Source organism: Rattus rattus, chromosome 1, assembly GCF_011064425.1.
Source record: "Rattus rattus isolate New Zealand chromosome 1, Rrattus_CSIRO_v1, whole genome shotgun sequence".
Taxonomy (NCBI): Eukaryota; Metazoa; Chordata; class Mammalia; order Rodentia; family Muridae; genus Rattus; species Rattus rattus.
Window position 1 is genome coordinate 144414967 of NC_046154.1, and position 16651 is coordinate 144431617.

General features: G+C 34.5%; 1 protein-coding gene across 2 annotated transcripts in view; it reads right to left on the bottom strand.

Annotated features, from left to right (window-relative positions):
* Positions 1-16651, bottom strand: part of Mybl1 (MYB proto-oncogene like 1) — a 34904-nt gene that overhangs the window by 11198 nt on the left and 7055 nt on the right. For both annotated transcript variants that reach the window (XM_032906558.1, XM_032906550.1), the window contains exons 2-9: positions 15360-15465; positions 14984-15055; positions 12302-12394; positions 9952-10172; positions 8180-8354; positions 5731-5802; positions 4420-4524; positions 847-1080 (exon numbers count right to left, since the gene is read on the bottom strand). In XM_032906558.1, the coding sequence (XP_032762449.1) occupies positions 847-1080; positions 4420-4524; positions 5731-5802; positions 8180-8354; positions 9952-10172; positions 12302-12394; positions 14984-15055; positions 15360-15465 (1078 nt within the window). The remainder of the gene's footprint in view (positions 1-846; positions 1081-4419; positions 4525-5730; positions 5803-8179; positions 8355-9951; positions 10173-12301; positions 12395-14983; positions 15056-15359; positions 15466-16651) is intronic.

The following is a 16651-nucleotide window of genomic DNA, read 5'->3' on the forward strand; positions in this document are numbered from 1 at the left end:
AGATTATTTTAGGCTATTATTAAAAAAATAATTTATCATAAAACCATTCTATTTAACCAGAAAACACCATGAAACTCTACATAACCATTTGGTAATATGTATGGAACATAGACTTTGATTTAGAAATCCAACTCAGCCAAGTATAGAATTGTCGTGATTCGACAACAAAGCCTTCTATCAGTATTACTTGTTATTGGTGATACTGAGAATCCAGATACCCTCTAAACACACAATTACAGTGGTGCACTGAGTAAATAAGCTGCCTTACAGTCATATGATGGAATACTATAAAGCACATAAAATTCATGTTTAAAAAATATATTTACGAACCAAGCATGGTGGCAAACACTTAAATCCCAGCACTCAGGAAACAGACAGATTTCTGTAAGGTCAAAGCCAGCCTGGTCTCATAGCAAGTTTCAGGCCAGACAGGGATGTACAGTGAGATCTTTACTCAAAAATTATATGTATGCTGAGAAATCAAACACAGGCTCATGATATAAGTAAAAGATAAAAATATAACATGAGTTATATATGTGTGTTTATATACATCAAGTGATCAAGTGTAAATATACAGAGAATTTTAATTTTCCTTTTATAGTTTCTCTAGTTTCAAACATTCTAATATATTTGTGTAATTCATCTAATAAACAATGAATTGTTTTTAATTGTAAAAACATCTTTTTAAGATACATACTTAAGAACTTAAACCTTTAATTTTTTTCACCAAAAACCTCTACAAAAGAGATCAAAATTAGGCAGTGCTTAACATTAAAGTTAGTAAATGTTTATTAAATATTAACGCTTCTATGAGATTACATAATTAATTTCCAATTTCAAACTTACCGATTCAATAAGTTCTAGAGTTTCTGCAAATTCTGGGATGGTCTGTAGAGAGGACAGCACAGCATTTGCTTCTACAGCTAGAAACTTTGTGGGTGAGTTCTGCTGGGCAGAAACAGTCTGATTTTCATCCATGCTATAAAACTCAGTAGTGTGCTCCTCAAGATTATTCAGCGTGTTAGACATACTATCATCCATGAGGAAACTACCAGACCAGCTAGAAAAGCTTCCAGGTTGCTAAAAGTACAAAAGAAATTTGGGTATTATTTGCCATTCTCAATGTAGGCTTGAATTTAGATTTTAAATGAAAAATTTCAGTAGCACACTTCATATCGTTTTAGCTAAAATATATAGTACCCAAATGTAGCCTTTCTTCAATATCAGTACACAATTTGTTTCCACTAAATCTCATACCTTGGCTAGATTTCCTTTTCCTAAATAAATTTAACTATAAAGCCACTGTCAATAAAATTAGCACTTAACAAAGACCTAAAGCCTGGCCTCGTTTCTTTACAAACGCCATTCCACAATTCCACTCACACTGTCCTTCCATGAGAACACCGAGCTACAGCAATTCTAACTCCTGTTGGATGCTGTGCTCTCACTCTGGAGAGCCTCTTCACATACTGCTGTTTTCTTTACCTAGAACCCTCCCTAACCCACCACGCACAAAAAGTGCTAGTCTTTATTTAAGAGACAGTTTAACTATTAAGAAGTATGTCGTGTGACTGACAATATATTTTCATCTCTTCTAGTTACGATACTGCCCTAACTCCTCTATTTTATATCTAATCATCGTGAGTTTCAGGACTAAATTCACATAGGACTTCTTCCAAGAGCATATCCCAACTGTGCATGTGAAGTACACATTCCTCAATTCTTATAGAACCAAGTAACTTACTTTGTCTTACCATATTCTATCCCTCATCTCTGTTCTCACTGTGGGTTACTCTGATATTAGGGACTACACTAGTTTTCTTCCTCTCTTTAGAATTATGACCAAGGCATTTTACTTGTCTTGGAAGTCTCGTTTCCTGTTCTTATAATAATGAGATCTTAAAGACTCGTAAAGGAAATTTGTAACACGTATAGTACTATTCAACAGAACCTTCTGAAATATAAAAGTACTCTTTATCTTTAGCAAATCAGTATGGGAGCCAGGAGTCATATGTGCAAAATGAGGCTGGTGCACATGAGGAAATTTAAATTATATTTAAATTAAATATAGTTAGTAGCAACAATATTCTTAAGAACGTACTGCCCATTTTAAAGAAATCACTCTATAAATGGTTTCTATTGTTTTAAAAAATCAGGACTGGAGAGATGACTCTGTGGATAAGAGTATTTGCTGCTGTTCCAGAGGATTCAAGGTTCAGTTCATAGTACCCACATGTGAGCTCAAAACCATCTGTACCTCCAATTTCTGAGGCTCTAACATGCTCTTCTGACCTCCATGTGTACTGCACACACATGAAGCACAGACATACAAGCAGGCAAAAACCCATACAAATTAAATAAATAAATAAATAACCAACCAACCAAAGAGGGAAGCTACTGAACCCAACAGAAAAACCACAGCATTGCAAATATACAGACCTAATCTTAATCTCTAATGCATTCCATGTACTTTTAACTAAGTAATTAATATGAGAATTACCAAAAATACACATGAAATAGCTAAGCATAATAGAATTCAGTAAAATAATAATAGCTATTATCATACATCTGTTTAAAAAAACAAATAAATTTGTATGAAATCTATACTACAAACTAAAGTAACTTCCCTCTAGGATTTAAAATGGCCCATTTAGCCACACTTTGACAGCAAGTTTTAAAAAGAAGTCAGCAAATTTCCCCCCTTTAACATAAAATGTGAACTACTTGAGCCAGAATGTTTTTGTTGTTAAATGAGACAGGTATGCTGCGTCCTGAGCTAAGGTACTGCTATTAGTTTTAAAATATTCATTCTTTGATAACTTCACCCATGTATACAATGTACCTCGATCATTTCCTGATCCCCTTCTGTATCCCCCCACACCCTCCTAACATGTCCCCAACACTATTATTTATTTTTCCCCCCCTGGAGTGAGGACCAAACCCTGGGCCTTGCGCTTGCTAGGCAAGTGCTCTACCACTGAGCTAAATCCCCAACCCCACTATTATTTTTTTAAAAACCAAATTGGACTGGAAAGATGGCTCAGCAGTTACGAATACTGGCTGTGCTTCCAAAGAGCCTGGGTTTGATTCCCGGCACCCACATGGCCGTTTCAGGGATCTGAGACCTTCGTCTGGCCTCCTCAGGCCCCTCATACATTCAGTACACAGATAGACATGCAGATAAAACACCCATACACATAAAATAAAATGGGAAAATTAACATTTTTAATTTTAAAAAATGTTATCTTTTTGTTGAAGCTTTATTTCTGTTTTGAGCACTTGGGGACAAAGCCCAAGGCCTCAAACATAGGAAAAGGCTCCTACCACTGAGCTACATCCCAGTCCAAATCTTTCCAAAAATTTCCAAAGTGGAAATCTACAAATAAGGACTATTTGTCATTTCTTTAACAGAGCTAAAATTATCATTAAAATATGCACATTTGCAGTCTTACTATTTACTGATGGGATATCGTTTCAAAACAAAAGTTGCCTTTCTATAGTAAAATCTCACCTATAATAATTATATCATTTAATACACTCTTAAATCATAGAAGATAATATCAGTTGTTTCATGATACTAATTGAAGATGTCAGTTTATTCTCTCATAGTGATGCTATCTGAGTTCCCATAACTCAATATTTTTGCTCTCTAAGTAAGTCTCAAGTCAAGAAGGGAAAAGCAACTTTTCTCAGTGCTCAGACTGAACCCAAGATCAAATGTATATTAGACAAATGCTCGCCACTGATCTTTAGGCCTTTGTAAAAGGCTCTAAAGATAGACTCCAGATATCAATTAAACTTCTGAAATTCTCATCTAAGAATAAATGTACATCTCTTTTCTCTAAACCATCTAGCATAACACGTTTAATTCTACTAGAAATTATATCATTTATCTTAGTTTAATACTCCTAGTTATCCTGACAAGCTAAATAAAAGACAGCCATATCAGCCTTCTTCTTCTGAAAAAGTTCTTTAGAGGATTTAGAGAATATAAGAACCAAATGTTCCTGTCTGCTCTTAGTTATTGATTCATATCCTCGAGTGAAAGACAACTTTTCAAAAAAATAAAAATAATTTAGAGCTTATCTCTCTATACCTATATTTATTTTATAAGTTTTTCAATTTAATCCATCATTACATGTAATATCAAGTTTTAAAAGCCCAATATAACATAATTACAAGATTCACAAAAATACTAATTAAAGATTTTACTCTAATCATTTATGATTTAAGAAACATTCTTTTTAGGAAAAAAGTATCCTAGTATAGAACAACGTAAACCGTGCTGGAAGAGGTGTAAGTCTTGACCAAGCGACATCAAAGCTGCAAATTAAATGGGAAAATGTACTCTACAGCTAAGGAAAGCATCCATGGAAGGACTCCCGTGACCAAATGCAGACATGTACGCTCGATCCTTACAGGTGGAAGCCTCTTTCTTCTAACTTCATTCTCAGCTGACATAAGAAGCAACTCGAGCTCCTTTATTTTTTTCTCTTTATCAGGATCTTCATCAACAAAGGGTTGCTAAAATAAGTTAAATAAAAGAAAAACAAGCACCATCACAACTGCTTTAAAATAGTGTTTTCATTTTTATTTTCTTCTATGCAGCCTATAAAAAAGCTTAACACTACTAAATCCAAATGTCACTAACCTCTTAATGCTACTGAATCAATATAGCACAATTCCTCTGGAATCTAAAAGAGTACTTGTAAACATTTTCAACTTTGTAAAAGAAAATGGGAAAATTTGAATGTATGGGGGGAAAGACATTATTTCAGGCACAGTAGTGCACACTTGCCATTCCCTCAGAATGCAAGAAACAGAAAGAAAGGAGGGTTTCAAGCTTAAAGCTATCCTTGGGCTATATGGTAGCACCCTACTCAACAGAGCAAAGAGAAAAAGACAAAAACAGGGGTAATGATATAGTTCAGTTAGCAATTTCTCTAGTATGCTAGAAGCCCCGGGCTAGTCTCCAGCGTCACCTAAAACCATGCAGCATGGTATCTTAGGCTCCATATCAACTACAAGGCCAGCCTGATTACATAGCACTGTTACAAATGAACAGCAGTGGGGAAGGGACCTAAAACCACAGTACATTAACTATGTATCAAAAGTATACCTCTGACATACTTCAGATAAATTCATTGTAATGTGTTTTATACAATTCAGCAGCTGTTTTAATTATTTAAAACTGAACAAATTGCCACATTGGTGTTGCCAATCACCTCATATTTTTATGGATTTTATTTTTCAAATCCATTTTATACAGTTTCCTTATTTTCCTTTAGTTGTATAATACTCAAAGTAAAAAAAAAATTAAAAAAACAACAACACACACACACACGCAAAAAAAAAAAAACCACAACAACAACAACTTCAGCAGTGTTCTTTAGCCTAAATAGATAAGGAAATGAGTACTATTCAACTTCTAAGAATCTGTCAAATGCTTTTTGTTTGTTTTTAGTGGAAGGAGGCACAGTATCTTCCTGTCCATCTTCCCAAGTGCTGGGACCACGGGATTCTTCTGTTTTTCATTTCATTTGTTTAATTTTTGCTGTTTTTGCTTTTTATTCTGTAGCCCTGACTGGCCTAATACTTGCTATGTAGCTCTGTTTGTCTTGAGCTGTGGCTATCCTCCTGCCTCAGCTCAAAACTGGGATTACAGGTAAGCAACTGTAATGTAAGGATAATAACTTCTTCCTTTGTGGCTCTGTTACAAATTAAGCGTACCTGAATAAAGGCAGATGTCTGGACATGTTCAACACAATTGCCATCAGGTGACACATACTGATAACCAGGGATCTAAAAAAGAAGGAAAGTATAACTATTAGAAGTTATACATTTTTACAAATCTGATGCCAAGAAAGCTTGTAATAAAATGTCAACATTAAAAAGCGGAACACTGGGAAGGGTAGCACAGGCCTCTGTGTGAAACCTCAAGGCTAGATGGTAGATCCTGTCTCAGAAAAACAACACAAAACAAAAAACCAACAACGAAACAAAAACCTGGAGATTGGATATTGGCTAGCAACTCTGAAAATTCCTAACTACAATAGTTTTTATTTAATAACTGTATCCCCTGTCCTTAGGCTTTACTGATAAACTCTAAGTATAGGAAGTAACCACATTTAGATTTGTATCTTTGTCTTTCCATTTCATGAGACAGGGTTCTGTTTTGAAGCTCAAGCAACTGTAGCTAACTATGTGGCTGAGGCTGGTCTCAAATTTCTAATAATCCTGCCTCAACCTCCCCAGTGCTGAAATTACAGGTGGATATCACCACACCTTACTTCTAATCCTGGTTGTATCAGTCAATCGGTCTGTTACCAACATCACCTACAATATATTTTTAAAAGTCAGCTTTTGAGGGCTGCCCTACTGCCTACAGAACACAGTAAACTGTGTTCATAGTCTTATCACCACCTAATATCAATCTCTAAGAAGAAAAGAGGACTTTTCTGTTATTCATGTAGAAACCAATCAGAATTACACATGTAGTCATAACAGACATTCTGACAATCACTGTCTCATTTCTAAAACATTGGTAATAAAAATCGTAAAGTTAAAAAAAAAAAAAACAGAAAAAAAAACCTTCATACTTTAAGGAGGTTGGGGATTTAGCTCAGCGGCAGCGCACTTGCCTACCAGGTGCAAGGTCCTGGGTTCGGTCCCCAGCTCCGAAAAAAAAAAAAAAAAGGAAAAAAAAATCATAAAGTTTATTTGAATTTAGGGGCACTAATAAAATACATGAGATGTTTGTAAAAAAAAAAAATCTGGCAATCAAATACAAAATAAATATAATCTATCTATCTTCTATTGTGGCCCAAATCACCATCAAATGCAAAATCATTCCATCTGAGCTCTAACCTAGAGGTTAGCTTTGACAATACTCAGGATCACTTATCACTCAACTTGGTAGGTCAATAGATTTGAGACTTATTTTCCTCAAACTTTTCAATGGCAATCTGCCATGGTATTTCAAACCAACATATTTTTTTCTTCATGTCACACTTCTTAAGAAAAATTAGAATAATCTTCTTAATAGTTTAAAATTTAAATATATAAAGCTTTCTAAATTATTAAATGGAAAACAATTCTTAAATTTTAAACAATATCCTTATTTTCTTTAACATATTTTAGTTGAGACTATCAAACACTCCCTTGGCAACAAGTAATTTTTAAAATTATCTTTTTGTAAGCCAAAAAAAAAAACTTTAAATGGTAATTTTTCTAAGACAGAAGCAAAACCTTGCTGTTGATGCTATTGAAATCTAAGACCCAAAAGAAACTATGTTTAAAAAACGAAACAGTAAAATCCTTGAGGTCAAGTGTCAGCAGTTAACTACACTATCGTCCATGTTTCCCTATTTATAAATTAAGATATTACTATTTTAAGTGTTTCTTTTAAAAGTAAGTCTAAAAGAACTTAGTGATGTGCATAAAATGTAAAATGAAATAACACCCGAGAGGCTCAGGAAGCAAACTTTTTAACACCATACCCAATTCTATCTTCTGTGAGACACTACTTGTCCTAACAGTCTTTTACACTATGTGAAAAGAACTAAGAGCTGTCTATTATAGACACACAGACGGGGAAAGCACATCTCATGAAGATAACAAAGCAAATCCTTACAGGTAGGTAAATGTGTGTTGTAGGGGACAAGACAGAGCTCCCTGAGTTTGAACTTAGGTAACCTTTCATCAATCTGTCTAAATGAAGCCTAAATCACTTAAGAGCAAAGTAGAGCAAGATCAAAGATCAACTATTTACTGTTCCCAGGAGTGTTTAAATGATCGCGTTACTCTTTCTCCTTTACACTGTTCTGTGACACCTGTGAGATAGTCAGTACTACATTTACACAGAACAAGGGTTGAGGAAAGTTCCATAGATGTTAAAGCACATCTATGTCCACTGAACCATAACTACAATGAATGAGAGCACTGTTACATGCACACACTACATTTCTCAGTGTGGAAACCACATTGGAAACCTAAGTCACATTTACACTAAAATATTTATCAAAATTATGGCTTACTTTTTCAGTTTAGAAATTTAAATGTCTATCTGCATCACTCCCCAAACAAATTTTACTTGTCAAAACAAACAAACAAACCAATAGTTCCCATATAAAAACTAAAGAAATTGTTTTTAAATAATAAAGATATTAAAAATATGTGCCTGAACAGGAATGTAAAACTGATTCTGGGTTTGCAAATGGTCCATAGTCGCACAAGGTTTGTGTTGAAGTTTTGATGAAGATCGCTCTGATTTTATTCCGTCTTGTAAGTAGCCCTCCTGCTCCACTTTTCTTCTCATGGTAGAATTCCAATGATTTTTGATAGAATTATCAGTCCTAAGAAATGAAAGTATATAATTTTAAAAAAGGGAAGGAATCCTACAAATTTTAGCACTAATTTGCACAAAATATATAAGACATATTTTTTACGATTGGGAAAATTGAGTATTTAGAAGGTTCCTGGTGTCGCAGAGGTAAATTCTCAGTGAAAGCACAGCAACAGAGAAGAAAGACCAAAAACAAAGAAATAAATAAGATCACCACTGGGTTGTGGGTAGCTAAGAGGATGAGAAGTGAGTATGTGAGTTTGGTTAGGTAGGTAGTCCAGGAGGACCTTGAGATGACAGTGAAGCCACGAGATCTCAAAGACATGGCAGGACAAGAACAGAAAAAAAGGCAGGTGAAGGATCATCAGCCTGAAGGTAACAAACAGATAAGGGAACTCAAGGCTAGCCTGGACAACATACTAAGAGCCTGTCTCAAAAACAACAGCAACAACAACAACAACAAAAACCAGAAGAAAGAGCCTCTGGATAAAAGGCATACCAAGTACCAAGGCCTTGCAACAGGAAAAGGAAAAAAAAAACTATCAAAAAACAAAAAAAAATCAAGCTAGAGATATAGCTCAGGGGTAAAATGCTTGTCTAGTGGTCTATCATGAGTGAGGCGCTGGTTCAATCCTCAATTCCATTAAGAAAAGAAAGAAAGGAAAACTACAAATTACAGATTTCAAGTATTCTTTACTATTTCTCAGAATATTATATTTTTAGAAAATTAGTTCGTCAGCTCCCTTTTAACCTAAGGTTCTTTTTTAAAAGATAAACCTAGAGCTATTCGTAGTATAAATTCTATTCTGTATAAAATATCACTTACTAGAAACCCACTTTGTTAAAACACTAAGCTGGGTTCTACACAGAGTAAAAAGGTGCATAAAATACTGAATATATCAGAAGTTCACAGCCCAGGGATAGTAACTTGGACAAAAGAAATATAATACTGCATCTTAAATTCCTATAAAACAAAGACATTAATGTTTCCTTTACATATTTCCAAAGTATACAAAGGTCAAGCAGGAATGCATAGAAAAGCATATTAGTTACCGTGAAGTACTACATAGAGATTACAGTTATGAAGCATGAGGAGATATGTTCTCAGAGAGAGATCAGATTGCCTGAGAAAAGATCTGCAGTACCAGTGACTGACAAAGTATCTGAACGATACAATCTACCATTTTATTGTACAAATTATATTATTTACTACAAAATTACTAAGCACATCACTGCCTCTGAGGAAAATCTACACTTCAGTTACATGGATTTTTATATTCTACTCCCATAGCTTAAAGTATGGCATAATCAAGAACTAGATTCCATAACATAGGTTCACAATAATTCCAGTCAGTGTACTTGCAGGCCCCAGCCTTGTGCACGGTATGTAAGACATCTCTATGAAATGTTTACATAACTTAAAGGTTTACCATTTTATTGTACAAATTAACCATATTCTTTACCACAAAATTACAAATGGACCCAAATGGTTGCTCATAATTATGTAGCCTAAACTTGAATTAAAATAAAAGAAAGGGGTACTTGAAAATATATTCAATAGTAAGGCAGTAAGGGTCATGTTGAAGCACAGAAACTTATGTGAGCACCTTCCAGGAAGTAACTTAGCAATCTCGGCCCAACGGTTTCCCAGGCGCTTGTGTGCTTCGTATATGATCCTGTCTTCCTCCTCTGTCCAAGAGGACTTCTTCACCTCGGGGTTCAGGTGATTGTGCCATCTTTCTCTGCACTGCTTGCCTATTCTTCCTTTTAAATGTTTTGCAATTAAAGACCACCTTTTTGGCCCATATTTCTGAACTAATTCAATAACCTAAGAAACAGAAGCAAAGGTTGAGAAAACATTACTGTGAAAGAATTTTAAAATGTAATTCAAGCATGTCAAGGTTGGTTCATTACAGAACATTTTGGTTTTTCTTTTTTCCAAGTACAAGGTCCTAGGTTTGATCTGAAGCACCTCAGTAACAACAACAAAAGGAGAAAAAACTCCAAATTAAGAATTCCATTTAAAATAAATGCATTAAATTTCAGCTATAACTATAATTCACAAAAGGTAATATCAATAATAGTTAATCCTTTAGCACTCAGCAAGTTCAAAAATCAATTCCCAACGCATCAAAAAATTCAAGGGGCTAATTACTCATGTTAAACCATTTTCATACAAGTTTAATTTGAAGTAACTAAAATTTTTTGAGATTTGTCTTTTCTACTCTTACATCTGGGGGGGGGTGGTTTTCAGCAAAAAGCCAAATAACTTCATTAGGAAGCAGGAAAGATCTATAATTACTGACTTTTCATTTCCTCTTTTATCAAACTAAAAAAAGTTTGTACATTTGTACTATATTTTGTTTGCTTTTAGTTTAACTAAAATTTAAAAACAGTTCATCTCCTCAGTCCACTTACTTCACTGCTACTTTGATCCACTGTCAAATATCATATGGAGCACAAAGAATCATTCTATATTGGTAGATTAATTAAATCTAACATATATCACTCTTTTCATAATGTGTATCTCCTTGTCATAGTTTTAAAAATAAGATTTAAAGGTTAACTGTACAGCTGTGGTTACTGCTCTTCGGTTTTTCTTTTCCCAGCATAGGTATATTTAATAAGTGTTCTACCATGCATTATATTCCCAGCCCTTTTCTTAATTTCTATTTTTAAACAGGGTCTCACTAAGTCACCCTGGTAGCTAGAATTATAGACAGTACACCAGATCCAGCTATTAAATATCTTTTTAAAAGAGCTCACACTGTATTTTACTTAATTATTGCCATTTATTACTATTGTTTGCATACTTATGACCTGTAAGTATGAGCACAGACATATACAAACCATGGTGACTGTGTAGAAGACAGGACAACCTGCCCAGATCTTACATTTCAAAACTTATCATCGCCTATTAAGAAAAGTCAGATCAGCCCCAAGGCACATGAAGTGACTTGGTTTGTTTGTTCTTATGGGTATTAGGATGTTCTAATTCCACAGGCACATTAGCAATGGGCAAGCTAAGGGTATGAATTACAGAGCAATTCCTAGTAGACAGCAGATGCTTCTATTCTTCAACAACTTGTATTGCCCAAATAATTGTTTTTTATTATAAACCCTCTGGAAACATGATGTCTGGAAATAATGATATTTATTTAATCATGAGATTCATTTAAGGTCAAGAGGAAATATTAACAGTGTTTTCCTTACATATCAGGTTAGTAAGTACGAAAACAAAATTAAAATTTATTTTTGGGGCATTCAACATTCAATTTTTATGCATATAACCTCCAAAGAACAGCTCACTGTTCAAACCTAAAGTGTGAGCTGAGGAAAATGGCTCAGTTAATAGAGTGCTTTTCTTGCAAGCATTTAGACCTGAGTTTCATACCCACAAACAGCATTTTTAAAAGCTGCCATAGTGGCATACACTTGCAATCTCAGCAACAGGGAGCAGGGCAGAAGGGCAGATCCACGATGCTCACAGGCCCACTCACCTACCCCTACTTGGCAAGCTGAAGGCCAATGGGAAACCCTATGTCATAAAAATAAACCCCAGAGGATACTCTCTTCAGAAACACCACCACCTAAAGTAGTCCTCCAGCCTCCTCATATATGTATGCAATATGTATGTCCACCCCAACCCTAGCATACAGACATCACACATCACACATTAGCTGTGTTACACCATGCTAATAAATCTAACCCATTGGTACAGTGATAAGGGATATGAACAAGGGGTAAGGAATGACCCCATAGCACTTGCCATTAAACCCGATGACCAAATGATCCCTGCGACCCAATGGTGGGTGGAAGGAGAAAACTAGCTCCCACAAACTATCCTTTGACCTCCACATGTAAGCTGTGTCATAAGGATGCATAAACATACATGTCCCTAAACATACACACAAGTAAGTAACTTAAGAATTTTTCAAAAGAATATGAATATGTTACCCTCTGATCTTCTTCCTTCGTCCAAGGACCCTTTATCAATTCTGGATTTAAAACCTTCTGCCATCGATGTTGGCACTGAAAATCAGAACGATTCTGAAAAAATTTGGACAATTTTATTGTTGAATAAGTGTCTCCCAGGAAATAAATTAGCCCAAATTTACATGAATATGAACAAAATACAAATCAACAGCATATTCAATATCGAACTTCTACATGTAATGCTTATTTTACATGCCTAAAATTTCCAATTCTGTTCTTTCGATTAATCACAGGTTTAGACTGCAAATTAAAAACAATATATTTGGAATTAAGATATGTACCTCTATACTATCCTCATAATACAGCAAGCAGCAAAACATAGTTCATAAAAAATTAATCCAGAGTTGAGAAATAAATGAGGGGAATAAACTGTATGAAGCAGATATAAGACTTTAAACATAGCAGCTCAAATCTGTACAAGTTTAAATGAATCTTAAAGGTATCACTATGTTCCTTAAAGGTTCTATGTGGTAGTAAAAGTATATTTATAAATTATGCCTTTCAAATTATCAATAAAACATGAAACATTTTTATAGAAGATATACATTATACTTCAATTAAGTAGGTTAAAGGTTGAAATTTTAAAAAATGAACTGGAAATACAGCTCTGGAGTAGCGTTCCACTAGCATGCACAAGGCCCTAGGCTTAATCCCAGTAACACACACACACAGACACACACACAGACACACACAGACACACACAGACACACATAGACACACACAGACACACACACAGAGACACACAGAGACACACACACACAGACACACACACACAGACACACACACACAGATACACATAGACACAGACACACAGACACACAGACAGACACATACACACAGACAGACACACACACACACAGACACACACACAAAGACAGTGACAGAGAGACAGAGAGAATGAAACAACTTAAATTCCAAAAGTGATAAATGAAGCCTTATTTTAATACGTCTATGACTAAGTTCTACAAAGTATTGCTAAGATAACAATAAATAATACACACCTATTTTGTTAACCAACTTACAACTTATAAAACTATCTGATCATATGCAAGACTATAGATCATCTAAAAACATAACTGATGCAGAGAAACATCATGTCTATTAATGCCACCAGACTTAACTTTATTTAGTTTGAGCTGCTTCATTATGGCTTCTATATATCAATGCTAATCCATTTAAAGCTACTACTTTCCTCAAAACAACTTTCACATAACTTTGTATCAATACCAGTTTAAATCTAGTACACAACTTCCAATTTAGTTTGCTTTTACAGACTATCTGCTAAATGTCAGGAACTGTGCCAACCTTCTTTATATTTGTAATTCTCATGATACTATAGAAGCAAGTAGCTGCAGGTCAACGAAGTATTCTCTAAATTAACAGAGCTGACATTTGAATATAATTTAGACTAACTCTATAATCTATTTTCTCAGTTTTTAGGTTACACTGAGAGATACTATGATCATGTGAAAAACACAACAAACAAACAAACCACAGGCAACCTTGTTTGTGAAACCAAAGAAATAATACTGAAATTTAAAATATAGGCAAATTACAACTCACAATGCTCTAGGAAACAAATGAATACATGCAGAAGTACTTTCATATTTTATAAAATTACATGCCAATAGTATGTGAATACTGGTGATGAACAAGCATAATGTAAAGTAATAAATACGTAGGTAGCTAGGTGTGATACTTCACAACCTTAATCCCATCACTCAGGACAACAAGGCAAGCAGATGTCTATGAGTTTTAGGCAGCCTGATTCACATAGTGACTTATAGGCTACCAAAAGCTACATAGTAAGATTTCATCTCAAAAAAAGAAAGACAGATAGACAGAACCAATAAAAATACTCAAAAGCATATGCATTAGATGGTAAACCTAACTATTTTTCTTATTCAGTAGCTGTCAAAATGTTTTAATAGTAAAATTCTCTCAGAATATTTTCGCATATATCACAGTTGAGGATATAGATCAGTAGTGCTTACTTGAGTTTGCAAGGCCCTAGGTTCAATTTCCAACATACAAAAATTAAAATAAAATAAATTCACTTATCACAAATATTTGTGAAGGTCTACCAAAAGTTAATGCCATTTTTGTTTTAATAATAAAAGTTCTTTTAGGCCCCTGGATAAATTCTTTACAAGTTAAGCAGCCATTATCCAAAATTTTTGAGGCTAAAGTTGTTTCAGATTTCAGTCTGAAGATTTGGAAATATGTACATATACATAAAATGATATATCTTGGGGATGGAACAGAAGTCCATAGATGAAACTCATTTATGTTTCGTATCAACTTTATACACATAATCTAGTAATAGTAACATTTTAGCGTACCTGGCATTTTTACTGTGATGTACATTCTACTGTGGCTCTACATCAGTACTCAAACAGTTGTAGATTTTGAAGCACTTTTGATTTCAGATTTTGGGATTTGAGGTACTCAACTTGTATTAGAAAATTACTTTCTAAACCACTAGCAAACAACTACAAAACATACCAGAAAATAATTTAACCAGATGTTTTAAGGAATAAAAACCTAAATTATACAGACACATTTCTAAAAAATAGAATATATAAACTAATGCCTTAAATAAAGATATGTTGCTACAAAAATACAACTTGACATTTCACTTACTTGAAGATGACTAGCAATTAGAGTCCAATCATCAGTTCCATGTTGTTCAACCAACTTCTTTAACTTGTCATCCTATTGGAGGCATAAAAGTTAGAAATCTTTCCTCCGTCCCTAGTATGTAGATGATATTCTCATCCTCTTAAGTCATATTTGTTACTCATTTGGGGAAGAATCAAAGTCTATTACACAAATTCCTCCATTATTATACTGCTTCAGTCAATCGAAAATCAAACTATTGTTCATATCATTGATTTTTCAAAAAAAAGAATGCACGACTAAGTTAACAATTTTCCTCACATTGTTTTTATAATTCCCTTTATAACTATAATATTATTAATTGATAAATATAAGACTAGTAATCTTGCCAGGCAACTACCTCATCTCTGGTCCATTTTACTCTGTTCCAGAGTTTTTTCAGTCCTTTTTGTTGAGGTACTTCATAATCATGATCAGCATACTGAAGGTCATCGTCCTCATCCTCACTACAAAAGAATATAATATGTAAGTGAAAGAATTTTATTTAAATTATTTAATTAAAGCACTGAGTCTGTGTACGCAGACATGACTAAAGAGGCTACTCAGAATAAAGAATTCAGTCTCAATATTAATCAGAATATATAAAATTAAGTCCTAAAGGGGAAGATGGAATATATGTGAAATGAAAGCAAAAAGAGACTATTTGGGGAAAGGAAGGGGACCTGTGAAAAAAGATGAGTAAAGGCAACTGGGGGAAGACAAATCAGCAAGCTACAGGTTCAGTGAGGAACACTGACTCCAAACGAAGTTGGATTTCAAGTTCAGAATCTGAATTATATGGGGCTAAAAAAAAAAAAGAAAAAAGGAATATAGGAAGGAAGGAAGGAAGGAAGGAAGGAAGGAAGGAAGGAAGGAAGGAAGGAAGGGAGGAAGGGAGGAAGGGAGGAAGGAAGGTAGAAGGGAAGGAAGGAAGGGACATTTTTAAAGAATGAAGCCTCCATGATAATGATTTAGATGAAAATAACTCTCTAACATTTATTTAAAACTTTTTAAGTACCAAAGATTGTGACAGTCTATAAAATGTCCCTCTTAAAACTTCACAACAGAGGCTGAAGAGATCTTTTTAGAGGTTAAACACACTTGCCTGGGTTGGGTTCCCAGCACCCACACAGTGGCTTACAACTGACTATTCCAGAGACCTGACACCCTTTTCTGACCTCCCAGGCACATAAATGGTGCACATATATACATGCAAGTGAACATTCATACACAAAATATTTTTTTAAAAACCTTGTAAGGCATGATGGCACAGGTCTTTTAACCCAGCACCCGTGAAGCAGAAGCAGCTGGATCTCTGTTTGAGGCTAGCCTGGTCTAAGCAGGAAGTTCCAGACAAGGTGTAGCTATAGAGTGAGACCCTATCTAAAAAAAATTTAAATAAACTATTGAAAGAAAACAAACTTCCCAACTATAAGAGAGGGACATTACTGCTATTTGCCATTTCCAAAAGTTAAAAAACTTGGACTTAGAAGGTAACTGCTTTCCCAAAGTCGCACCAAATATGGCATGGCTGACTTCTAAAGTTCACTATAACCACTTTAATAAAGAGAACACATTTAAAAACTGCAGAAAGCATACTAAGAAATGAAGTTACCAAAGACTAACCTCAAGCGCATTCTGAAATGAGAACAA